General features: G+C 38.7%; 1 protein-coding gene and 1 long non-coding RNA gene across 2 annotated transcripts in view; one reads left to right on the forward strand and one right to left on the reverse strand.

The window, feature by feature from the left end:
- The window catches only part of LOC134674704 (calcium/calmodulin-dependent protein kinase kinase 2), a 221,984-nt gene extending 217,215 nt beyond the window's left edge, over nt 1-4,769 (forward strand). Inside the window, exons 7-12 of the mRNA XM_063532829.1 lie at nt 557-704; nt 1,833-2,020; nt 2,443-2,655; nt 2,933-3,100; nt 4,144-4,286; nt 4,543-4,769. Coding sequence (XP_063388899.1) covers nt 557-704; nt 1,833-2,020; nt 2,443-2,655; nt 2,933-3,100; nt 4,144-4,286; nt 4,543-4,648 — 966 coding nt within the window. The 3' untranslated portion in view covers nt 4,649-4,769. The remainder of the gene's footprint in view (nt 1-556; nt 705-1,832; nt 2,021-2,442; nt 2,656-2,932; nt 3,101-4,143; nt 4,287-4,542) is intronic.
- Nucleotides 1-16,182, reverse strand: part of LOC134674707 (uncharacterized) — a 444,870-nt gene extending 428,688 nt beyond the window's left edge. Inside the window, exons 1-2 of the long non-coding RNA XR_010099659.1 lie at nt 13,033-16,182; nt 8,954-12,962 (exon numbers count right to left, since the gene is read on the reverse strand). This is a non-coding gene — a long non-coding RNA (uncharacterized LOC134674707). The remainder of the gene's footprint in view (nt 1-8,953; nt 12,963-13,032) is intronic.
- Between the last annotated feature and the right edge of the window lie 6,487 nt (nt 16,183-22,669).

Consider the following 22,669-nt stretch of genomic DNA (forward strand, 5'->3'; position numbering starts at 1 on the left):
ATAAGTACCCATATCTTTCAAATATTTTTTTTTCTAGCCTATTTGTGTGTCCCATTGCTGGGCAAAGGCGAGAGGCCTTTGCCCCCTTAATTTTCACGACTCCCGATTTGGTGCTTCCTCAGGCCAGTTGTTCAGGAAGCTGTCCAGGTCATCTCGCCATCTCCGTTTGGGCCTACCGCGGCCACGTCCCTCTACCGGCATCCATAATTACATAATTATAGTATAATTATATACAAAATATAAGAATATACAAAATATAATTATATAATTATCAAAAAAACTCATTACATCGTATAGATTTAACTTTAAAAATTTGCGAAAGTTATTCTTGAAATGTAGATAATATGAAGTTGAACATGAATTTCTAACCTTTCACTTTTTTGCACTTGGAATCCTCCGCCAGTGAGGATTCCAAGTGCAAAAAAGTGAAAGGTTAGAAATTCATGTTCAACTTCATGTTATTTTGTAACGTCGTTTTAAAATGAGAGAGTGACATCGATTATATTTCGGCGGAGAGATTCGTATGACTCTTGATAATATTTACGAATATTTCCAGGTGTTAGATGACCCTGAGGAAGACCAGCTGTACCTGGTGTTCCAGCTGCTGGAGGGGGGACCAGTCATCGACATACCAACCGACAACCCGCTCAGCGAGGAGCTGGCGAGGAAGTACTTCCGAGATGCTCTACTAGGGATCGAGTACTGTGAGTACTGTTAGATGAGGATCAGCTGTAGGTAGGGTAGGTGTTCCAGCTGCTGGAGGGTGGACCAGTCATCGACATACCCACCGACAACCCGCTCAGCGAGGAGCTGGCGAGGAAGTTCTTCCGAGATGCTCTACTAGGGATCGAGTACTGTGAGTACTGTTAGATGAGGATCAGCTGTAGGTAGGGTAGGTGTTCCAGCTGCTGGAGGGTGGACCAGTCATCGACATACCCACCGACAACCCGCTCAGCGAGGAGCTGGCGAGGAAGTACTTCCGAGATGCTCTACTAGGGATCGAGTACTGTGAGTACTGTTAGATGAGGATCAGCTGTAGGTAGAGTAGGTGTTCCAGCTGCTGGAGGGTGGACCGGTCATCGACATACCCACCGACAACCCGCTCAGCGAGGAGCTGGCGAGGAAGTACTTCCGAGATGCTCTACTAGGGATCGAGTACTGTGAGTACTGTTAGATGAGGATCAGCTGTAGGTAGGGTAGGTGTTCCAGCTGCTGGAGGGTGGACCAGTCATCGACATACCCACCGACAACCCGCTCAGCGAGGAGCTGGCGAAGAAGTACTTCCGAGATGCTCTACTAGGGATCGAGTACTGTGAGTACTGTTAGATGAGGATCAGCTGTAGATAGGGTAGGTGTTCCAGCTGCTGGAGGGTGGACCAGTCATCGACATACCCACCGACAACCCGCTCAGCGAGGAGCTGGCGAGGAAGTACTTCCGAGATGCTCTACTGGGGATCGAGTACTGTGAGTACATAATTACTTCGAGAGATATTTTCAGTGTCAAGATCTTTTGAAATTACCTGCAAGGGCCATTCCCCGACATAGAAACGTTCATCAATAATCTTTTTTTTATTATAAAAATGTAACAGGCAAACATTCTGAAATGTAGAATGAGCTATTTTGCCTATTTGGCCTCAAACGTTACACCATGAACAATAGTTATTAAACATTTTGGAGTCCTATAAATTAATTGCTAATGTTTGTGTCCTTATTAAAGCCAAAGATACTGAACAAAATATGCAGGGGGAGTTTGACTGAAAACCTCGAAGAATCTTCACCGCCACCAATAAGCTACCTAACCTACTGGTTTTAAAAATTGCTCTTTTCAACAGTACACTACCAACGCATCGCCCACCGTGACATTAAGCCAGCTAACCTCCTTCTTGGCGACGGTCGGGTGCAAGTGGCGGATCTTGGTGCCTGCGGGGAACTAGCTGATGCAGGGCTTGCCGGTGGCGTGGGGACTCCGGCCTTTAGGGCTCCTGAGGCGGCTGCACCAGCTGATCGGTATAACGGGGAGGTAAGAGCACAAAAACGCACAATGTCCACCTAAACCCAGATACCCAGACCTTAAATACTATCGCGGCAATTTTCTTGATGAGGGATTGATTCCTGCTTTGGTATGGAAGCGATTCGTGATGAAGATAGAATGCAGAACTACTTTCCATGTTGTGATAGTCAACTTGCTAATCTCCTGCTAGAATAGTGACTGATGAAACTTGTTTTACAAGAATGGTGCCCTACCTACCTACTATCTTACCTTAGTATGGAAAAGGCTGATGACGATGAAGAATCTATTCTTCCTGGATGTATCGAGCTATTCGAACCTAGCTATAACCTAAGTACTTCTCAGCTACTTCACATAGACGATCATTATAAGGGCCCCTTATTTATTTATTTAATTTAACCCCCTTCACAGCAATAAAACTTTATTTTCCCCAGGCGGCAGACATCTGGTCGCTAGGCGTGACCCTCTACGCCATGGTGACCGGCCGCGTGCCCTGGACCGGCTCGTGTGCCGAGATAGCTCAGCGCGCGCTCACTGAACCATTGAAGTTTCCATCACGACCGACGATTTCTGCGCCGCTGAAGGGGTTGCTATTACGTATGCTTGACAAGGACCCGGCGAGAAGAGCTACGATGCATGAAATTAAGGTTAGAAAGAACAGGATAACACTAGTATAATACAGTTTTACCTTCAATCAGAGCTGCTCTTACGAATGTTAGAAAAGTCCTGGCTTATATTAAGCCAAGCTAGCTTAATATTTGGAGAGCTACCTTTTACATGCCGAGTGAAGAAAATAATCTTCTTCTGTTCAAGATTGCAGAATCGTTGGCTGACCAGCTCATGGCTCATGTCTGTCCTGGCCGATTTAGTGAAAAATCATTTGATTCAAGTACTTTCATTTAATTCGTATATTTTTGTGTACAGGAACACGGCTGGGTGACAAACAACGGAGCTGATCCTCTACCCTCAGAGCAGGAGAACTGTCGCCTGGTGGAAGTGACAGACGAGGACATGGCACGAGTCGTCACCTCCATCCCCAATCTGTCCACCCTCATCCTCATCAAGACCATGCTCAAGAAGCACAGCTTCCAGGTATGTGTCCAAGGTTAACCAGCCTTTGCAACGTCACACGCATGTGTGGCAAAGAAAAGACAGTAAATACCTATTAAACTACGAAAGATCGAAGGACTTTGGCGCTGGAAAATCAAAGCACTACCTTTGAGCTGAACACACTGATGGAAACTGTCATCAGTTCAGCAATTCATGATCAACCAATGGATCGAGTGTATCCACCAGTGTCACAACGCCCTAAAAGTTAAGAGAATAAGGTATAGGTATAGTGTAAGGTATAGGTATAGGTAAGGTATAGGTGTAGTGGGTATAGTGACCGTCATATGAAGCCGATGGTCCCGGGTTCGAATCCCGGTAAGGGCGTAGTATATTATTTGTTCCTGGGTCATGGTTGTTTTCCATGTAATATATCGTTGTCTGAGTACCCACAATACAAGCCTTTTTGCTCACCATAGGGCTTAGTCAATTTGTGTAAAAATATCCTATAATATTTATTTATTTATAAGGTTACCAGGCCCCAATTTCACATCGGTGACAGGTGCGACGAATTGTAAAATCACTGTTGTTGACGTCACAGGCATCCATGGGCTACGATTACCACTTACCATCGGGCGGGCCGTATTCCTGTTTGCCACCATCATTGTATTATTTAAAAAAAACTTTATTATATCGGAAAAAAACAGATATTTCTCCTGCGAAGTTTCTGACAATTGTCAAAGATTTAGAAGAATTGTAGGTAATTCTTGACAGGGTAATGAGTTATATGTCGGAATTTCGTGACAATTGTAGTGTTTCTTGTGACAATTGTCATAAACTTAGCAAGAGAAATATCTGTTTTTTTCCGATATCATAAAGTTTTTTTTAATAATACAATGATGGTGGCAAACAGGAATACGGCCCGCCCGATGGTATGCGGTAACCGTAGCCCATGGATGCCTGTGACGTCAGCAACAGTGATTTTACAATTTGTCGCACCTGTCACGTTGGTGAAACAGGGGCCTGGACAAAACATTGTCAGTATTTAATAACTTCATGAATCATATCTTAATTATCTTATGTTGCAGAATCCGTTTCTTCGAAGTCGGGAAGGCAGTACATCTCGCCGCGAGTCCTCGGAAACCATCAAGGAGGCCGAGAAGCCGAAAAGGGGAGGCCTGGCGCGCTCGGGGCGGTCGCTGTCGGCCCCTGGGAACTATCTTATGGACAGGTATACATCGTTAACAAAATTGTAAAAAAGTATTTCCTTTAATAATTTACCTACAGATGAAAACAAAATAGTAGAAAATATTAAAAAGGATTTGAGAGTAAGACGATTTTTTGATTTCTACAGTTAATAAATCTATTGCTCTAGCTCTAGCTAAGCAAAGATAGCTAGCAAAATTGTCACCTTGTTTGGCCCTTGGTAAGAATTATTCAAACCCACTTCACAATATTATTCACTTGAAATTGAATTTTTATTCTAGCCGACAAACATCATTCGACATCGCCCTAGAGTCAGTCCAAGAGTCCCGCGACCAGCCCCAGGACAACGAGACCAAGGACGCGGAAAACAAAATGGCCGCGCGGTGATACGACAAGATGGCGGCACCGCCCGCCCCCTGCGTCCGCGCGCCCGCGCAGCGCGTTAAGCATTAATGCGTCTTATTCACTAGGGGATAAAGTTTAATATCACAAGTCAAGGCACTGACGCTACATGAATTCTCGTGATTTTTTTTACATATTAAAGTCTCGGTTCTATTCTCTGCGGTGTGCGTTTGCGAACGGGTCGCAATGCTTGAGAATGGTCATCTTGTTAGATTTCTATGAAATTAGACGCTATAAATACATGACACTTGCACACTCTGTGCTTATTAAACACGATGCAGAGTTAGTTTAGCCCGACTCTACACATTATGAATTACGTAGGTAATATCTTAAGGTGTCTTTGATGATTGTATAATTTTATGACGTCTAAAAACGACAAGTTTAAATTTTATTTGATGTCATTGGTGATGTGTATAAGTAGGTATTTTATCCTCTAGTGAATAAGACGCTTTAAAAAGGAAAGTTATACAAAAAAAGAGATTTTTTAATGATATATTCATGCATTTTTTGCCTTTATAGTTTGTAGATTAATTTCTAAGTCAAGTTTCTTTAGTTTTTGTACTAAAAGCTAAAGGTGACATAAAGTGAGGTTTAGCAATTATTAGGGGAAGCAGGAAGATGATATTTTTTATATATTATAGTATAGAAATATTGTAAATATTTTTAATATTTCATTCCTCGACTAGTCCCAAGGTTTTAAATGATATTGTAAATAAGGTATTTTTGCCCTTTTTGACCTAAACTAAGGACTGCACTTCATACAATTTTCTCTATACATGAAAACTTTTTATCTTTGGCAGCTAAAATACATAATAAATATGTAAAATAGCTATTTTTTTTTGTTTCTAAGTACTTAGATAAATAGACTTAATTTTATTGTTATACAGGGCGAAATCGGGGTCGTGATTCAAACCTATTGTACTTAACTCGGTAAATTAACGTGATGTTAGGTATAAAGTTAATTTTTGCAATAATTGCAGCCATTAATTAATTAATCAACAATTTAAGTATCCCAGTTAAAAACTGAAATTATGGTTACCTTACAATTAATGTTAAAACCTATTTAATAAACAACTGATTAGATGAGTAAGAAATGTCAACCGTCACTGTTATGACAAAGTCAAAACTTCAAAATAAATAAAATCATTCAAAGATTGTACATTGAGTTCATTAATTCTGGCAATTCTGAAGATAATTAAGCAGAAAAATGCCCGCGGCATATCCGTTTTCAAATGTTGAGCGGTCTGACATGGTAATGTTTTATTACCAAGCGCGTCGTGCTACCACTGCTCGGGATTTAGTTCAGCAACGTTATCCATTGATACTCGTATGTTGAGACAAGTGATGCCTGAATTACTGCGAAAAGTGCCGGAACATTACTTCCATAACTTACACTATCAACACGATGGTGCTCCGGCTCATTTTAAATACTGAGTACGCAATCATCTCGATGAACAGTTCCCGGGACGTTGGATTGGCCGCGGCGGACCCGTGGCGTGGCCTCCTCGTAGTCCCGACCTGACGCTCAATTGCTTTTACACTGAATGTTAAATCGAAGATAAGTGTTATCAGTTACTTAACGTAAGTTACCAATACTTTCTTTACTAGATGTTTGTCTTGTGTCTGTAGGGTGACCATGACTCTAAATAAGAAATTATTTTGTATTTTATTTTTGTATGTGCGAAAAAGATACAAATTAATGCACTCTAATCTACAGTGTTGTGTTCCTAATTAAGTGGCAAGTCTTATTTTTCTTTCTTGCTACACGACCCCGATTTCACCCTGTATATTACATTTGTTGTTATATAGTTACTATTTGCCTTATATTATTTCACTATGTACTTACATATAATGCCATTGGTAGGTATACTCTTATTGTTGACCATAGCTTCTTTAATTTTTTGTCAGTCACCAAAATAATTATAATAAAATTGCTCAATGCATTACATCATGTACATATATAGCTTACTTACTTAATTATTATATTCATAATCACAAAGGTGTGCGTTAACCAAGCGGGCCTAAGTCCAAACAAAATATTTCTAACTAGGTACCTACTAAATAATATTTGCTAACTCAATTTCTGGTACAAAATGGACAATTACAGTTGAAATCAGCTCCACTGGTACTTCACCGGGTCGCAACAACGTAGGCATGAAACTGTTAATATTTAACCCTCAGGGCGCCTTTACTGGGTTGTAATGTAAATGAAAAGGAGTAGAAATTCTGGAGAAAGTCTTTATTCACACTGGGTCACACAGCTACACTTTTATTGTCCACTGACGTTGAGTTAAAGTTCAAATTAAGTTTTTAACTAACCTGGATTGTTCCTAAAGCACTTGCGAACACTCTTTATTTATTACACATACGGAATCCACTACGCAGACGCCGATGCCTCCAGGAAGCAGGTCCAGGGTTAAGTGGTAACGTGGATGACCAGCTCGGACACCAGATGCCGGCCGGAGCTCATCCCTCGAAATCGTTGTCAGGTCAACCTAAGGACCCCTACAACAAGGCAAAACCCCGCTGTAGAACCAAAGAAATCTTGCAAAGCCAACGTGCTAGACATTTGAGGTTATATAACAGTACTTACAGTTTTGGGATTTTAAGTGTTCATGAATGCGACGACTCCTCCAGTTTTATAATTTATTTTTACATACTAACTAACGTTGAGGTAACTTTAAATGCCAGGATTGCGGCCTACAAATATCTTTTGGCTTCATTTTGAATTTAACTCTTACAACGTCCTTCCAGTCTCCTCGCCGTTCGTATCGAAAAAGGCAGCATCCTCTGTGATGCGCCCCTATCACGGTTGCGGATTACACCTGAACTAATTACTTATCTAATTCGCTAAATTCGCTTGCGCACGAGTTGGGTTCATAGGTGAGCCTAATCGTTTTGTGAAGCACACAGAGAGGGCGTTGTTATTAATAACTAAATTTCTTTATATTTATTTAATTTATGTATTTATCTTAAAGATTGTAATATTTATGTTACACATTAATGCTCAGTAAAACAAAGCTTTGAACGTTACGCTCCAATTATTCTTTTATCTTTAATTAGAGTCTTACTTCGATTTGTAATGCAGACTCTTAAGCTACGTGGTTTGTGATTGAAATGGAAAATAATTTTGTCTTCGGTTACCGCGATAGTTACTCATGAAATAAAACTATTGAAACGGATTATATCGCGTTTATTGGGATGTAGTATGTATTCAATATATGCGATATAATCCGTTTCAATAGTTTTATTTCATGAAATGGAAAATGTTATGTAACGTTTTCATTTCAAAAGCAGTTTCACTAATAAAACTTCACCGAGCACAGATCATTCAACTACAAGATGGAACAACTTGTGGTCATCAGATATAGAGTCAGACCGAGACAAATCTGCGACGATTTTGATGGCACACACAGTGCAAGTGTTATTTTAAACGTCAAACTTCTATGGAATTATGACGTACAAATAACATTTGCACTGCGTGTGCTATCAAAATCGTTGCAGACTTACCTCGGTCTAACTTTAGCCACTCACGTACTAATTTAGTTTGAGAGCGCGACCACTTATTTACAATTGGATTCACGTTTACAACCTTCTGTATTTTTTTAAATTATTTACAAAAATATTGAAAAAGAAAAACTGACAACAAAAAATATAAACTAAAATAGTATACCTTTTATATGTGCTAGAAACCGATATCTTTGAAATCGGTGCCAAACCAAATATTTATAAAATATAACGGTGAATTGATACCCTCCTTTTTTAGATTAAAAATTTGAGGAAGGCCATGAACTATTATTTAGTTTACAATATAACAATACCTGTTATTAAATGGTGTAGGGTGCAAGTCATTAGTATACCCTTATGTGTAGGTACTTTGCTTCGTAAAAGCTTCTTAATCCGGAGTCTATTTACTCTGTGTCAGTGTGACACGTTATCACGTCAAAGCACCCGTCCCTTTTCTAGTCGTAAAACCAGAAAAGGACGAATATTTTTACGGCCGATAAAAGTTGAGATAAAAATTCCGCCTGACAAAAGACATCCTTCGAGAACAGTAAACGTGAAGAGTAAAATTTGTACGAAGATTCTTAAATGGTGACATAATACTTACCGTATTATGAGACTAAGGGCCACTCCACATTTAGCGTCTTTCGAGCGTCGGCGTCTACAACTCTATGGCCACTGCTCGACGCAATGTCGACGCAATTGCGCAGCGATGTCATTTTTCATAGCGCTGACCAGACGCCGACGCTCGAAAGACGCTAAATGTGGGGTGGCCCTAACGAGCACCCCAGACTAGCGTCTTTTGAGCGTCGGCGTCTAGTCAGCGCTATGGAAAATGGCGTCGCTGCGCAGTTGCGCCAACGTTGCGTCGAGCAGCAGCCACAGAGTTTACTAAACGCCGACGCTCGGGAGAACGCTAGTGTGGGGTGACCCTAATAAGGCTTGTTATTGCATCCAGTCAAATATTTGATGGCCTCACGTATACTTGAAACTTTTATTATAGCAAGTTGCTCGTGGCGAGCTTCTTATACAGATATTGCTATAACCTTAGTCTTGGGGGAATAATAATAATAAAATCGTTAAGTTATGTTAAATATCGAAATACAAAGCATACTTGATACTTGAACGAAAACTTTTTCGTTATTATAAAAGAATGCAGGACTTCCGCTTGTAGATGAATATAAATAAATTCCATTTCGATTACTTTCCAGTGTACCTATATAATTATATGTAATAAAAATACAAAAACATAGCGAATAGTACTAGCACGTGGAAAACGTAACGCTGTCTGTGAAAATCAAGTTCCAGACTCTCAGAAATATTGTGTTAACTTTTCATAAGGTAGAACAGAAAAACTTGTTCTCGAAAAAATGCAAAAAGATGACTAAAATTTCGGTCATGCATAAACAAAGGGTTAAACCGTAAAATTAGTTTGATTTAAATTATTATAAAGTGTATAAACGCGTCTCATAATTCAATAAATTCGATTAATAAAACATCTAACTAAATAAAATATCGTGGCTATACTACCATAATAAAGGAAAAAATCTACTTGAACAACAAGGAAAGAACCGCAAACTTTTCTTATATAACCCATTGAGTTCCCATTTCAACCCTTATATCTTCCTCTTATTTCTTTTTTACTGTTCTCTTTTGTATACTATGCCTTTGAGTAGTCTCCCGAAAGTAATCATGGAGCTGGTCCGCTACGTTAACGCACACAAAAACTTATACAGTTAATGAGAAAAGAAAGGGAACGAAAGCAATTTCTTTTTTTGTGTGAAGATACTTACTTGCGTCACAGTGTATTTATGAAAACAGTAGAATACAAAGAATATATTTTAAATTTTATTTGTGCTAACCTGAAAACAAACATCATCTCAAGCGAAGCAAGATGATTTATTTCAATATAATTTTGTGTAAGAAATAAACTATTGTTAACCCTTTGCACGCTACGCTTTGGTAGTAAAGGGTTAAAGTACTGCATCATAAATACACTATGATACTATGAACCCTTTTTAGAAATTACGATGGCACCGACTTAATTATAAAATATCGTATCTCACTGACCAATTCCGTTTACAAGTGTGCTTTAATCTGCGGGCCTAAAATGGTTGCGGTCTCATCGTCTGTCATCGTCTCTCTAACGAGGAGCTTCGTCAGGAGCCACAGAGCCGCGTTAGCTGGCAGACTGCGACCGGGTACTGTGACGAGGGTGTCGTTGCATGATAGACGGTGAAAGCGCAACCATCATATCCGTACTGTATCGAATTATAATGCGACAGGGTCCCACAACGCAGCCACTTTCATTTCCTTGTTTAATGTAAGTGTATTTAGAATAAGGGGTTGTGCATAAATCACGCGAGTTGTTTTCGGCTACTTTTTTACCTCCCCCCCTCCCCCTTGGTGATATTTGGTGAGGTTTTTGGCAACCCCCCTCCCCCACACAACCTCACGTGTATTTATTTGATTTTTTTTTCATTCCATCTAATTTTAAGATAAATAGTCTTATATATAGAAAATCGTGTTTATTTTTATATTTTCGTTAAATAGACTCGCTATTTTGAAGTGCAGAGTGAAGATCTATGTTTAAAGAAACCGAGAAGAAGTATCTACTTATGTGGTAGGTTTTATTTTCTTAGTTTCTTTCACTGTAGAAAAATACACGTCAGGTGTGTGTCCTTTATACCCCCCTCCCCCTATCGGATCTCGCGTGATTTGTGCACAAGCCCTAATGTGCAAGTGAAATTAGGGGCGAACGAAAGTTTTTGGAATTGATGTTTCATCTTGCCGAAGGATATCTTGAAAAACGTATCCTTTTCCCCTTTTTTCGGGCTCCGTCGTAACCACACACGCGTATTTTTTGCGTTGACTGCTAACCCCCTTATTCATAAAACAATATGGGCCTGATTTAGTTAAATTACGCTGCAATGCCCGAATTGCGCTGCACAAGAGAACTAATTGATATCTAAATTATAACGTATCTAGAATGGATCTAGTACGTGTCTTCTCTTGTGAATATCTTGAACTTCGAATACGGCAGTATGAATAAGGGGGTTAAACTATAAGCAACTGCTGCTTTATCGATAAAGAGAATGAATAAAAAAAATACAGACTGTCCTGCCCCTGACTTTGCCTGCACACGACCCATTAGTCCGATCCGAGCTTAGATTAGATCAGTTTTAGGCTAGCGTCTGCCAAAAACACTATTATTATTTAAATCGATTTTTTATTTATTTACTTAAACCACATGCAAGTATACAGTGCTGGACCAAAACACATTTATTACATTTTTTTACATTAACTTTAACTAACTTCAACTCAACTTTGTTTTTTTATTAACTTTTTAACTATCATTAAGTACTCGTATAATTTTTAACTAGTGAGAGACATGTTCCACTGAACTGGCAAACGCGCACTCGGTCTGCCAGAAACACTATTACAGAGAAAATTATATATACAACAAAGGCAAACTTATCTAAGATATCTATCTCTTCAGTAGGTTGTTTATATGTTAAATAATCCTTCGTAATACCTCAGAGGGCAGGGAAGTAAACAATACCGTAACTATGTGGGTGTCACGTAACGCAACACATTACTTCATATTACATGTTGTTTATTGGAGAAGTGGCAGCCTCATGGGCCTTTGCCAAAATACAGTAATATATCACAAGTAAAATATTTCATAATACAAAGTATTAATGCATGATGTACGGTGATAGGCCTCCACGATGCACTGGAGGATAGCCGGAGCAGCAGTACAAAGCGTAATGGCGGCCGAGACCACGAACCGCCGAATGATGTCCAAGAATTGGTTACTTATTCGTATTTCCAGAAGAATTCTTCATTATCTGCACCCGTCACACTTGCTTTTCACTGCATAATATGCTATCTAAATTATACATTAAACAGCAAAATGCAAAAAATAAAAAAAAATGTCTGGAGCACGATCCGCCATGTTCCAAGGATCATTCGAAAGTCACAGGTATATTATACTTACTAGGAGACTCCATTAACTGTATTATTAAAACGAAACCTTTACCTAAATATATAATTTTTCATTTTTTTTTTCTTCATATTACATTTATATTATATCACTTATTATACGTCGACCTGTCATGGCACTAAGAATATTTCTTTTTATACATTATACTCGTACATGCAAAAGAAAAGAAAAGAAATTCAACACTATTGGTATGATAGAAATATTCATTGCTTTCGTATGGTTTTCCGGCTATTCTCCTCTGCTGTATTAGCCATTTAAAAATGAAATTTCGAGAGCAGAATTTAGTGTTAAATTTCGATAATTAAAGGGTTTTTTTTGGCGAATCCTAAATGGCAGAGGAATACCGTTACTTATTCTGTTTTAAGCGACCAACAAGCCGCAGACTAACAAAGCCGCTAGTTTTTAGTGTTCCGTACAAAACTTTGTTCACGGACTAAATTCTGTTTAGATTATATGATGGAATTGTTAATGCTTAGTTTTTTTATTCTATTTTATGAAGCCAACATTATCCAAAATACAATATTGCTTGGAATGATTACATAAAGTTACGCATTAAGTTTCATGAATGAAAACGTTTCTAAATAGCCCTCTATCTTCTATTTACCAGAAGCAAGACTAAGCGAATTACCTTTCGGTATTTAGCCCTCGAAATGTTACGGCGGAACATTGCTTACACTCGACCCTTCAGTTACAAACACAGGCGGTCCTATTCCCAACGGCCACATAATCTGTATCCTCCTGACGACCAGCCTCCTATACGCAGGACAGTGGAAAGTATCAATTTATGACCTATTTTGTACCTTGTCACAGTGACAATACTATGAGGTCTCTAGAGACCTCATAGTATTGTCACTGTGACAAGGTACGAAATGGGTCATTTAATACTTTCTACCGTACATAGGCCCCAATCAATTTTCGACTCTTTGTCAATTTGAGAGAGTTAAATTTACACTGGCAATTTTTTTTTAATCCAACCGTCAGAAGGGTATCACAGAAATAATAGAATACATACTCCGTTCCAAAGAACCTAGCCATGAGCCAACGACCGATGGTAGTGTTTTAAATCGACACGAGTTGCGAATTACCTATTCGCACGTGTATCGTATATTTTACAGAACATATAGCCCTTTAATCTTTCGACTTACGCACGGAAAGTGCTCTTTCCCGCACTAGTTCGAGAAAGTAAAGTACATCTGTGCCTTTATTTATACGTGTGCTTGAGGAATCAGCTTAACAATGAAGTCACAGTTTTGTCTTAGACAACTTTACTTCTATTGTATTGTAGTTCGGGTGATTTTCCACAACTCGACGTATTGCGCCTATTTTGCGTGATAGGGGGTGGACTAGTCTTGCCAGCCCAGCTCCTCGAGGAATCCTATCAAACCTTTGATGTTGAGTAGGACCTCGGGGAGTTCACTCGGGGATCCGAGATGTTTTGCCCTGTATGGGGACGCTGCATTCCAACACCACGTGAGAGGCTGTTTCTTCTTTCTCCATGCAACTTTACTTCTATCTCTCAGCTTATATTATAAAAACAAAGCAACATAATCTCTATGAAATGATAATCTCTATAATAAAATCAAAGAGCTTACTTATGCTGGCTAGCCTGTACTCCGTGTCTCGTTATTTCTGTAATGACATTCCAGTCGGTCCGCTCCGACATCAAAGGCACGAATTAGTTGTTCACTGCGGTGCCGAACTTGTAACTACGTCGGAGGCGTTACAGGCTCACTGCGGTGCCGAACTCGTAACTACGTCGGAGGCGTTACAGGCTCACTGCGGTGCCGAACTAGTAACTACGTCGTAGTTACAGAGATGGGATAGTTCTTTATTTATTTACGAAGGCTTTTCTCGAAACGAGGGCGTGCGGGAAAGTTGTACAGTTAAAAAAACTATTAAGCTTAGTACCCCTGCATACAAATAAGTATCAAAGTTTTGCTGACTGTACGCAAGTATCGTCAAAAATTACCTATTCTGACAATTAAGCCTTGAACAAGGCTTTGAGCTGTTCCCCGCCTCGCCCGAACATTCCAAAATTTTGAAGTATTTTGCTAACGGAACTTTAAAATTAGTTATTACATTCTTGATGTACATTTATCTTTTTAATTTCATGACTTTCTGTAACTTGATCTGAGTAAAAATAGTCTAAAATTTGAATAGTTCTATGTTATACAGGGTGAAATTTAAATCACTGGCCATATTCATTCCCGGCACTAGGTTACACTTAAGGAATCTATTTAGCGAAAAAAAAGAGTACATTTTTTTTGAATTTTCATTTTTCAATTTTTAAATATTTTCCACGAGTCGTGGTCACCCTATTACCACAAATGTAAACAAACCTAATAGTAGGTTTTAACAACAACATCAGCAAACCCTTATCTGACCTTCACTAAACCTTATATCGTTGCAATAGGGTCCACCCAGTTAGTGTTGGCGATGGTAGGCAGGTTTATCAATTTCGAGGGTAGTCTAAACTAAACCATTCCGCGCTAGCGGTAAACATAACGGTAAGCATAAATGATTAGTCACTCGTCACTCGCCAACCTTAAAATAATAATTGCGCGCGTAATAAGGTTAAAAAAAATGTTTTCGAACCGGGAATATTACGAAGTGGTACGGTGTTATTTATTAAGTGGTGAGTGTTTACGTGGTGCACAAAGATTATACGAAATGGAATCCGTTCCACGCCTTCGCAGACAAGGATTGAATCCACGAGTACCATCTCGTGGGACTTTCGTTAATTGCGTCGATTTTAATCAAATGTACGTAAGTTGATTCAATTTTTTAAATACGCCTGAATGCAAAGATTCCTGACCTAGTTTTTACTCATTGTTTTTAAGCCACGGACGTTTTGTTAATAATCATTAGTCAGAAATAACATTTTAGATTAAAAATGGGTTGCCTTTGCATTTTGACGGTTCTAAGCCCGTTAAAGTATGAAAGGAAAAATTAGCAACTTATGTAGGTAATCTCGCTGCAATAGGGTTCATTATTGGTGACGCGATTGCAAACAGCGGGAGGGGCAGGGTGTCAATGACCTTAACTGATAAGAGAGAAGCGGGTGTAGTGGGTAGTTGTCGGTTCGCCATAACGTACGAGGTTTTTAGGACAACTTGATGATGAGTTATTTCGAAAAAAATGTACTGAGCGGTATTAAAAGAAAAAACACGTGTTTAATATTTTTTCGAGTTCCTTCGGTTGTTTCAATTTGGCCAGTGAATTAAATTTCACCCTGTATATTATTGGTTACTCTTTTATTATACTTAGCATAATGATTTTTCGTGTATAATTAATATAATTAAGTTTTCGCATTAATATAATAAAACATTTTTGGCAGACGCAGCTTAGTTTATATTTCCTTGCAAGCGAATGGTCCAAATATTTTAAAATTGCCTTTCCACGTTGTGATAGAAAATTAGACGTGTCGCTTTTAATATTGACATTATATTATTATATATTAATTATATATAATTATTAATTATTACTTGTACATAGTCGTATAAGGTTTTTGAAATTGACTTTGTAACTTAAATTAGCTTCATTATTAAGTTGCTTATTTAATAGATCTGAAAACTGTAATAGAAAGTGGAAAGTTAAAAAGGTATACACTTTCAACCTAAATATTATGGTCGTAGTTCATAGGCTGAAGTGTCCCCATACCATCTGGAAGAGGGCGTGCTTTTTTGCCACCGTCAAAGCATAAAAAAACTAAACCAAATTACAGTCCGTGGGCCAGACTCGAATTCATGTGGAAAATTCCATGGAAGTTAATCCAATTTTTTTGCTTGCGACTGTATCATTGAATAGAAAATCTTTTTTAACTTTCCACTGTATTGAAAATTTTTACTTTATCCTCAAATCTCAAATCGAGCACAATATGCATTTTAAATCTGCCTACTTTATTAAATTTAAATAAGCTTTTTTTGTCAATTTGATAATGTAATAGAGTAATGTATTTTATTCAGTTATTTTTTAAATCAAAAGTCGAAAAATAAATGAAAAGTTTATCTCAAAATTTTGTTTTAATAATATCTAACCTAATCCTTTTGCAGAATCAAATATAGGTATTTATTTAAAATAGAACAGAAAATTAAAAGCATAGATAGAGTGCTCACTCCGTACCAGGGATGTTGCGAATATTCGCATTCGCATCCGCATCCGCGGAGCATCCGCATTATTTTCAACATCCGCATCTGCATCCGCATCCGCATAAAATCGATGCGGAGCATCCGCATGATGCGGATGTCGACCAAGTCGGTTACAGGAACGTGTTAGCGGCGGCGCCGGCGGCGTAAGTGCTAGGTAATTTCGTCATTATATATAACGAAATCGTCTAGATCCGGAAAAGTCGGTAAGTTACTGTTTATTAAATAAAATGCACCTATTATTCTTGCTCAAATACAAAACGTTTAGTTTTTTTACAATAAAAAATGCTAACAATGTAATATTTGATGTTTTTAAGTACCAAATGTTGACATCCGCATCCGTGAATGTGAGGCTTTAAATATCCACATCCGCATCCGCATCCGCGGATGTCAAAAAATCTGCATCCGCAACATCCCTGCTCCGTACATCAGGTTTTCTTACCAAAACGTGAGTTACCTATTTTCGTAGTCGACATCTAGCGTCAAGTAGCGGATTTATTAGTACTGCTACTTGACAATAGATGTCGCGAGGTCACGACGAACGAAACGTCTATTACCGTAAAACGGGGTGAGTAGGTTTCACGGGGAGAGGTGGGTTATGAATGGGGAGAGAAGGTTTGAGAGGGGGGTGAGAAGGGTTTTTAAGGCTACTGCTACAAAAATAATGTATTCCAATTTAAAATGGGGCTATAATAATACGCATAATAAAAAAAAATCGATCCAACAATCTTCCAAAATCACCTTTGTATGAAAAACCCTCTCACCCCAAATACGAGGCACTACGGGGTGAGGTGGGTTTTCCTCTTTATCGTCAAAGTTATGAAATGGAACTACCCAAAATAAAATACAAACGAAAATACAAACGTCCGAACCACTTATTATATACACCATTCAGTTTTCACATGTAAAAATAAAATTTTATCGAGGTTTGAAAGTCGAATTTCACCCAACTCACCCCATTTTACGGTACTCAACAATTTTCAGCTAATATTATAACCGGATTAACAGGAAATCTATTCTCAACTCCTTCTGCTTGTAATATTATATATTGGTTGTAAATTGTTGAGCATTTGACTTTTCGTCAGTCACGATACTCTTGATATCTTGTGTCAAGTAGCGGTACTGATAAATCCGTTTATTAACATTAGATATAAGGTAAACAACCTCGATGTGTATTTTAATTGAAAAACACATTTTAAAAATAAGTTACAGCAAATATGTAACAATTATGAATCTAATACGATCATTTATATTCTTCTGCTTTCATAAGTAATAGTTACTGATTTTTAAAATTCAATTAAAAGACATGTCAAGATCGCTTACCTTCTTTCAAGTTCTTTCTAATGCTAAAAAAAACGAACTATAATAGGTGTTGACTACTAAATAACCCTCATTTTGGTGAGAAAATTGATGTACGGAGCACTCTATGCATACTTATTTCTCTATGGCCTCATACCAACAATCTTCTCTTCTTCGTGTTCTTCATTACTGAAGCTCGTGCCTGTCTTGAAATGCCTTCACCGAGGCCTCGACGAGCTGCTTCCATTTCACCCTGGGCCCGATTCAGATTTTGAAATCTATTAGATATCTTTTAGACATCACCAAGATACGATAACGATATGATTAAGATCTAACCTGTCAAATTTGACATTTGCGCGATTCTGGGGATACTCTTGAACGATTTCCACAGGATATGAGTTAGAGATCGAATTCACATCTAATAGATATCTTACTCTATCTAACTTAAAAGTGACATTGGTTGCCCGAATTGCGCTGCAAAAGAGAACTAGTTGATATCTTATAACGTATCTAGAATGGATCTAGTACGTGTCGTCTCTTGTGAATATCTTGAAGTTCGAATACCGGCTCCTATCTTCGGCTTGTCTAAGGGCAGTAGTGACAGTAAGTCCTGTTATGTTCTTCATTTGATCGGACCAACGGGTGGGTGACATACCAACAATAACTCTTTGCAAATATAGCCTCCTGAGTCTCCCTTGTCCTTATTGCAGTTTTGAATTTAGAACCTTCTTTCATTCCATTTTAATTCAAATTTCCATTTTAATTTAATCCTTTATAAAAGCCCCAGACGGAGTTTAGAGCAATTATTTCATGCAACCGATGATGCCAAAAATGCGAGGGTGCGTGGGACGAGGTGAGCGAAATCCCGTGCCGTGATTGGTCCGTTCAAAGACACGGACGTCACACAAAGACACTTTCGACTTGAACATGGAGTAAAATTACCGTATGCGTGGCAGAGGGGGCAGCGCGACTATGCTCAGGAGGATTTTTTGTCTGTGTAAAGGCCTCAGGGACTCAGGAGGATAGACATCGCTTTGTGTAAACCTATTAGAGAATACCCTATCATTGATGCCGACTGTACCCTAAGCCTTCTATTGTGTGAATGATTAATGTGAAACGTAGGCAACTGGGCTATAACCGCGAAAATCGAAGTTCGCAAATTGCGGGCATTTTTCTCTGTCACTCTAATTACGCCTTCATTGGAGTAAAAGAGAAAGATCCCCGCAATTTGCGAATTTCGGTTTTCGCGGTAGCCCCTCTGAACAGGGTGCGGGTGCCAATAAACGTCCGTTTACTCTACACGTGTAACGCTAATGAATTTATGACCCCTAACATAATACGGGGCTGGGAAATGACAGTAGATGAAAACGGAGATAGTTTTGGACCAAGCTAACTCTGTATAGATTACAATGACAGATTATAACAGTGCCATAATCATCAGATTACTAGGAAAGTACATACCTTAACGTTTTATATGTCTCTGTTTGACCCAATGATTGACTAGTAGAGAATGTCTTTTAGCGTTAATTCCGCTATTTGTACATTATTCTATTTTTTGCAATACAATTTTAATAAATAAATTAATATAGAATCCTAGCAAAAACATTTGCATGTAAAATGTTGCCAAGACGAGACCATAATGGCTCGCAATTTCAAAAAAATATCAGATCTCATATAAACTTGTAGACTTGTAGAGCCAAGCTTCTAAGGAAGAACCTGATTCGGATTTTGAAATAGACATCTATTAGATATCTTTTAGACATCACCAAGATACGATAACGATATGTTTAAGATCTAACCTGTCAAATTTGACATTTGCGCGATTCTGGAGATAATCTTGAACGATTTCCACAGGATATGACTCAGAGATCCAATTCACATCTAATAGATCTTACTCTATCTAACGTAAAAGTGACATTGGTTGCCCGAATTGCGCTGCAAAAGAGAACTAGTTGATATCTAAACTATAAAGTATCTAGAATGGATCTAGTACGTGTCGTTTCGTAAGTCTTCTACACGCCTTAACTCTCCAAACCCTAAAGTTTACAAACACCTTAGTCTAATTACAAGTTATGAGGGTTAAAAAATCGACGCAGAGCTACGAGAAAAGGTATGCAGGGGGCCGATTTTTTTAATTTCGACCACTCGACTTCGTGTATTTCGTTAAATAATATCTTCTATACTAGGCTCTTAAATTCTACTAAGAGAATTGAAATCAAGTGATTAATACCACCAGATTCCAAATTTCGATCGCTCGTATTTCAAAAATTAGCATTTCATAGTTTTCCGCCGACTTTCGAGTGACGAAATCGAGTGATCGAAGTCAAAAATCGGCCCCCAGGCACAGAATAAATAATAGTACTAAGTACAGAATACTCTCTAACAAAACGCGTCTGTTACGATCAGCACAGATATGGCCGCTAGGTGGCGACAGCGCCACGCGCGGCTTATGGCAAACCCCAAAATTGGGGCCGAACGGATGTACTTTTAGCTATCTGTAGCAAAGCCACGAAATCGCGGAGTGAGACACGCCTGCCCCACAGGTCAGTACGGTTACCATCAGTTTGTCACTGACATAAACGCCGTCGAGAACGTAATTTACTTTCTATACATCCCGTTTGCACTAATATGCGAGTGCGAGCGAGATGTATAGAAAGTAAATTGCGTTGTCGACGGCGTTTATGTCAGTGACAAACTGATGGTAACCGTACAGTTCAGTGCCCTTGCGCTTCGCTTGGCTCGTCTTGGCGGGCCTACCGTGCCCCCAGCCCCCAGATGACGTTTATACCAATAACCTCTAGCCGTCCATATGTCAAACCTTGCCAAGCAAAATTAAATTTTATTTTGTCAACACAAAGTTCAAATTAGAATGGAACAGGAGACCTTTTTATAGGTATCTGGGCGGCTAGAGGATAATGTACCTAACCTCCACACTGTGTCATGTCAATGTTAGTTTAGGAGGAGACATACGGAACACAATAGGGTACGGACACCAATAAACGTCCGTGTATTTACTATACACGTGTACGATAGTAATGAATTTACGACCCCTGACATAATACTGGGCTGGGAGGTGACAGTAGATGGAAACAAAATATAGATACGGGAGTGTATCTACCCACCACGAGTAAATAAATAATAAATAAATAAATATTATAAGACATTTTTACACAAATTGACTAAGCCCCACGGTAAGCTCAAGAAAGCTTGTGTTGTGGTTGCAACGATAATATGTAATATATAAATACTTTAACACGTAGAAAACAACCATAACTCAGGAATAAATATATGTATCACCATACAAATAAATGCCCTTACCAGGATTCGAACCCGGGACCATCGGCTTCATAGGCAGGGTCACAACCCACTAGGCCAGACCAGTCGTCTAAATATAATAACAAGTTAACATGTTGTGGGGTGTCGTGCACAATCCGGAAGTACTGGATGCCTAAGTGATGGTTACCGCAATAAAGATACCTATCTTGAATATGACCTCAACCTAGGGTGCCTTGCCAAGATGCCAATACTTGCAAAATGTTTATGTGTTTCGGAATGTACCTATTTGAGTATGTGATGGTTGATGATGTAGATATCGTCATCAGGTCGTTTTTAAAGAAACTTATGTTAACTGACCGAGAGTTAGCGTAGGTCTCCATTTCAGCTTGCACGAAAAGGATGTTCTTCTCGATTATCGTGAAATTTTGTTAGCATTTTCTAAAGTTAAATAGATATTGTTTGTTAATTCAGTTTAATGAAAGTATCAATGCTAAATTTTGTACTTATATCGCAAAAAATTATGGGCGTTTTCACTTAAGCATATAACTTTTAAGTGAAAATGCTCATAATTTTTTGCATTTAGCGTTTCTTTTTTTTTGAAAGTCCATTAACTTTTCGGTTATTTCTACTTAGAATCACGAGGACTATTAATTTAAAAAGATAAAAATGGGTCCCCAAAAAAAAATACAGTCTTGTGACGCATTTTCACACATTTTGTATGGAACGTCAAAAAACTGACAACCAAAACGTATATGAAAAACCGGGGTCACATTTTTTCTTTGTCTCATTCAATAGTACTCGTGATTCTGAGTTTAAATAACCCAAAAGTTGATGATTATTCGACTAAAGTTACATTGTACTATTTTTTTCTGAAAACCCCCTTAGGTATTAATGAATTAATTTTGTCTCTGTGCAAGCTCCCGTATCTACCGTGTAGTATGTCTTCAGGCTTGATTTCCGGAGTCCTCCCGACCGGAAGTTCTGCAAGCCGAGCCGGCAGGTAATTGACTGAATATTGGGTCATACACATTTTATTACTAGTAATCCACCCCGGATTCGCACGCGTAAACTTTAACAAACTATACACACAACCTTCCTGATGAAAATCTTTATTCATAGGTGAAAACCGCATGAAAATCCCTTCAGTTGTTTTGGAGTTAATCGCAAACAGGCAGACGCGGCCGGGGGCCTTGTTTTACTTAAGGTGACAGTCCATTTCCAACGACAGCTGCATTACTGTACATTTTACTATGGAAATTGACAAATGACAGCGACGCGTTCAGTACCGGTAGTGCAGCTGCGGTTAGAAATGGAACGTTACCATTATCATAAACACTATGTACAGGGTGGCTAAAAAATAACTGCATTCCCGTTGCTAGGAAGGTTTTTGGATTATACAGAGCAACTATTACTAAATCGAGAAACAAAAATTTGGCTGTTACATTTTGGCTGGTCCATTTTCTATGGGAGGGTAATTTTTTTTCGCATTTTCAGGGTTGGTCCGATAGTAAAAGTTGGTCAGTATAATTCCAAAGCCTCCCTGGCAACGGGAATGCAGTTATTTTTTAGCCACCGTGTGTAAGTAAGATGCGATCAATGATTGCCTGAAGGAGTGATGATTGAAGGAAGCAGTGGTGGCCGAGTGGATATGACGTCTGACTTTCAATCCGGAGGTCACGGGTTCAAATCCTGGCTCGTACCAATGAGTTTTTCGGAACTTATGTACGAAATATCGTTTGATATTTACCACTAGCTTTTCGGTGAAGGAAAACATTG

This window comes from Cydia fagiglandana, chromosome 20 (assembly GCF_963556715.1).
Source record: "Cydia fagiglandana chromosome 20, ilCydFagi1.1, whole genome shotgun sequence".
In the NCBI taxonomy this organism is placed as follows: Eukaryota; Metazoa; Arthropoda; class Insecta; order Lepidoptera; family Tortricidae; genus Cydia; species Cydia fagiglandana.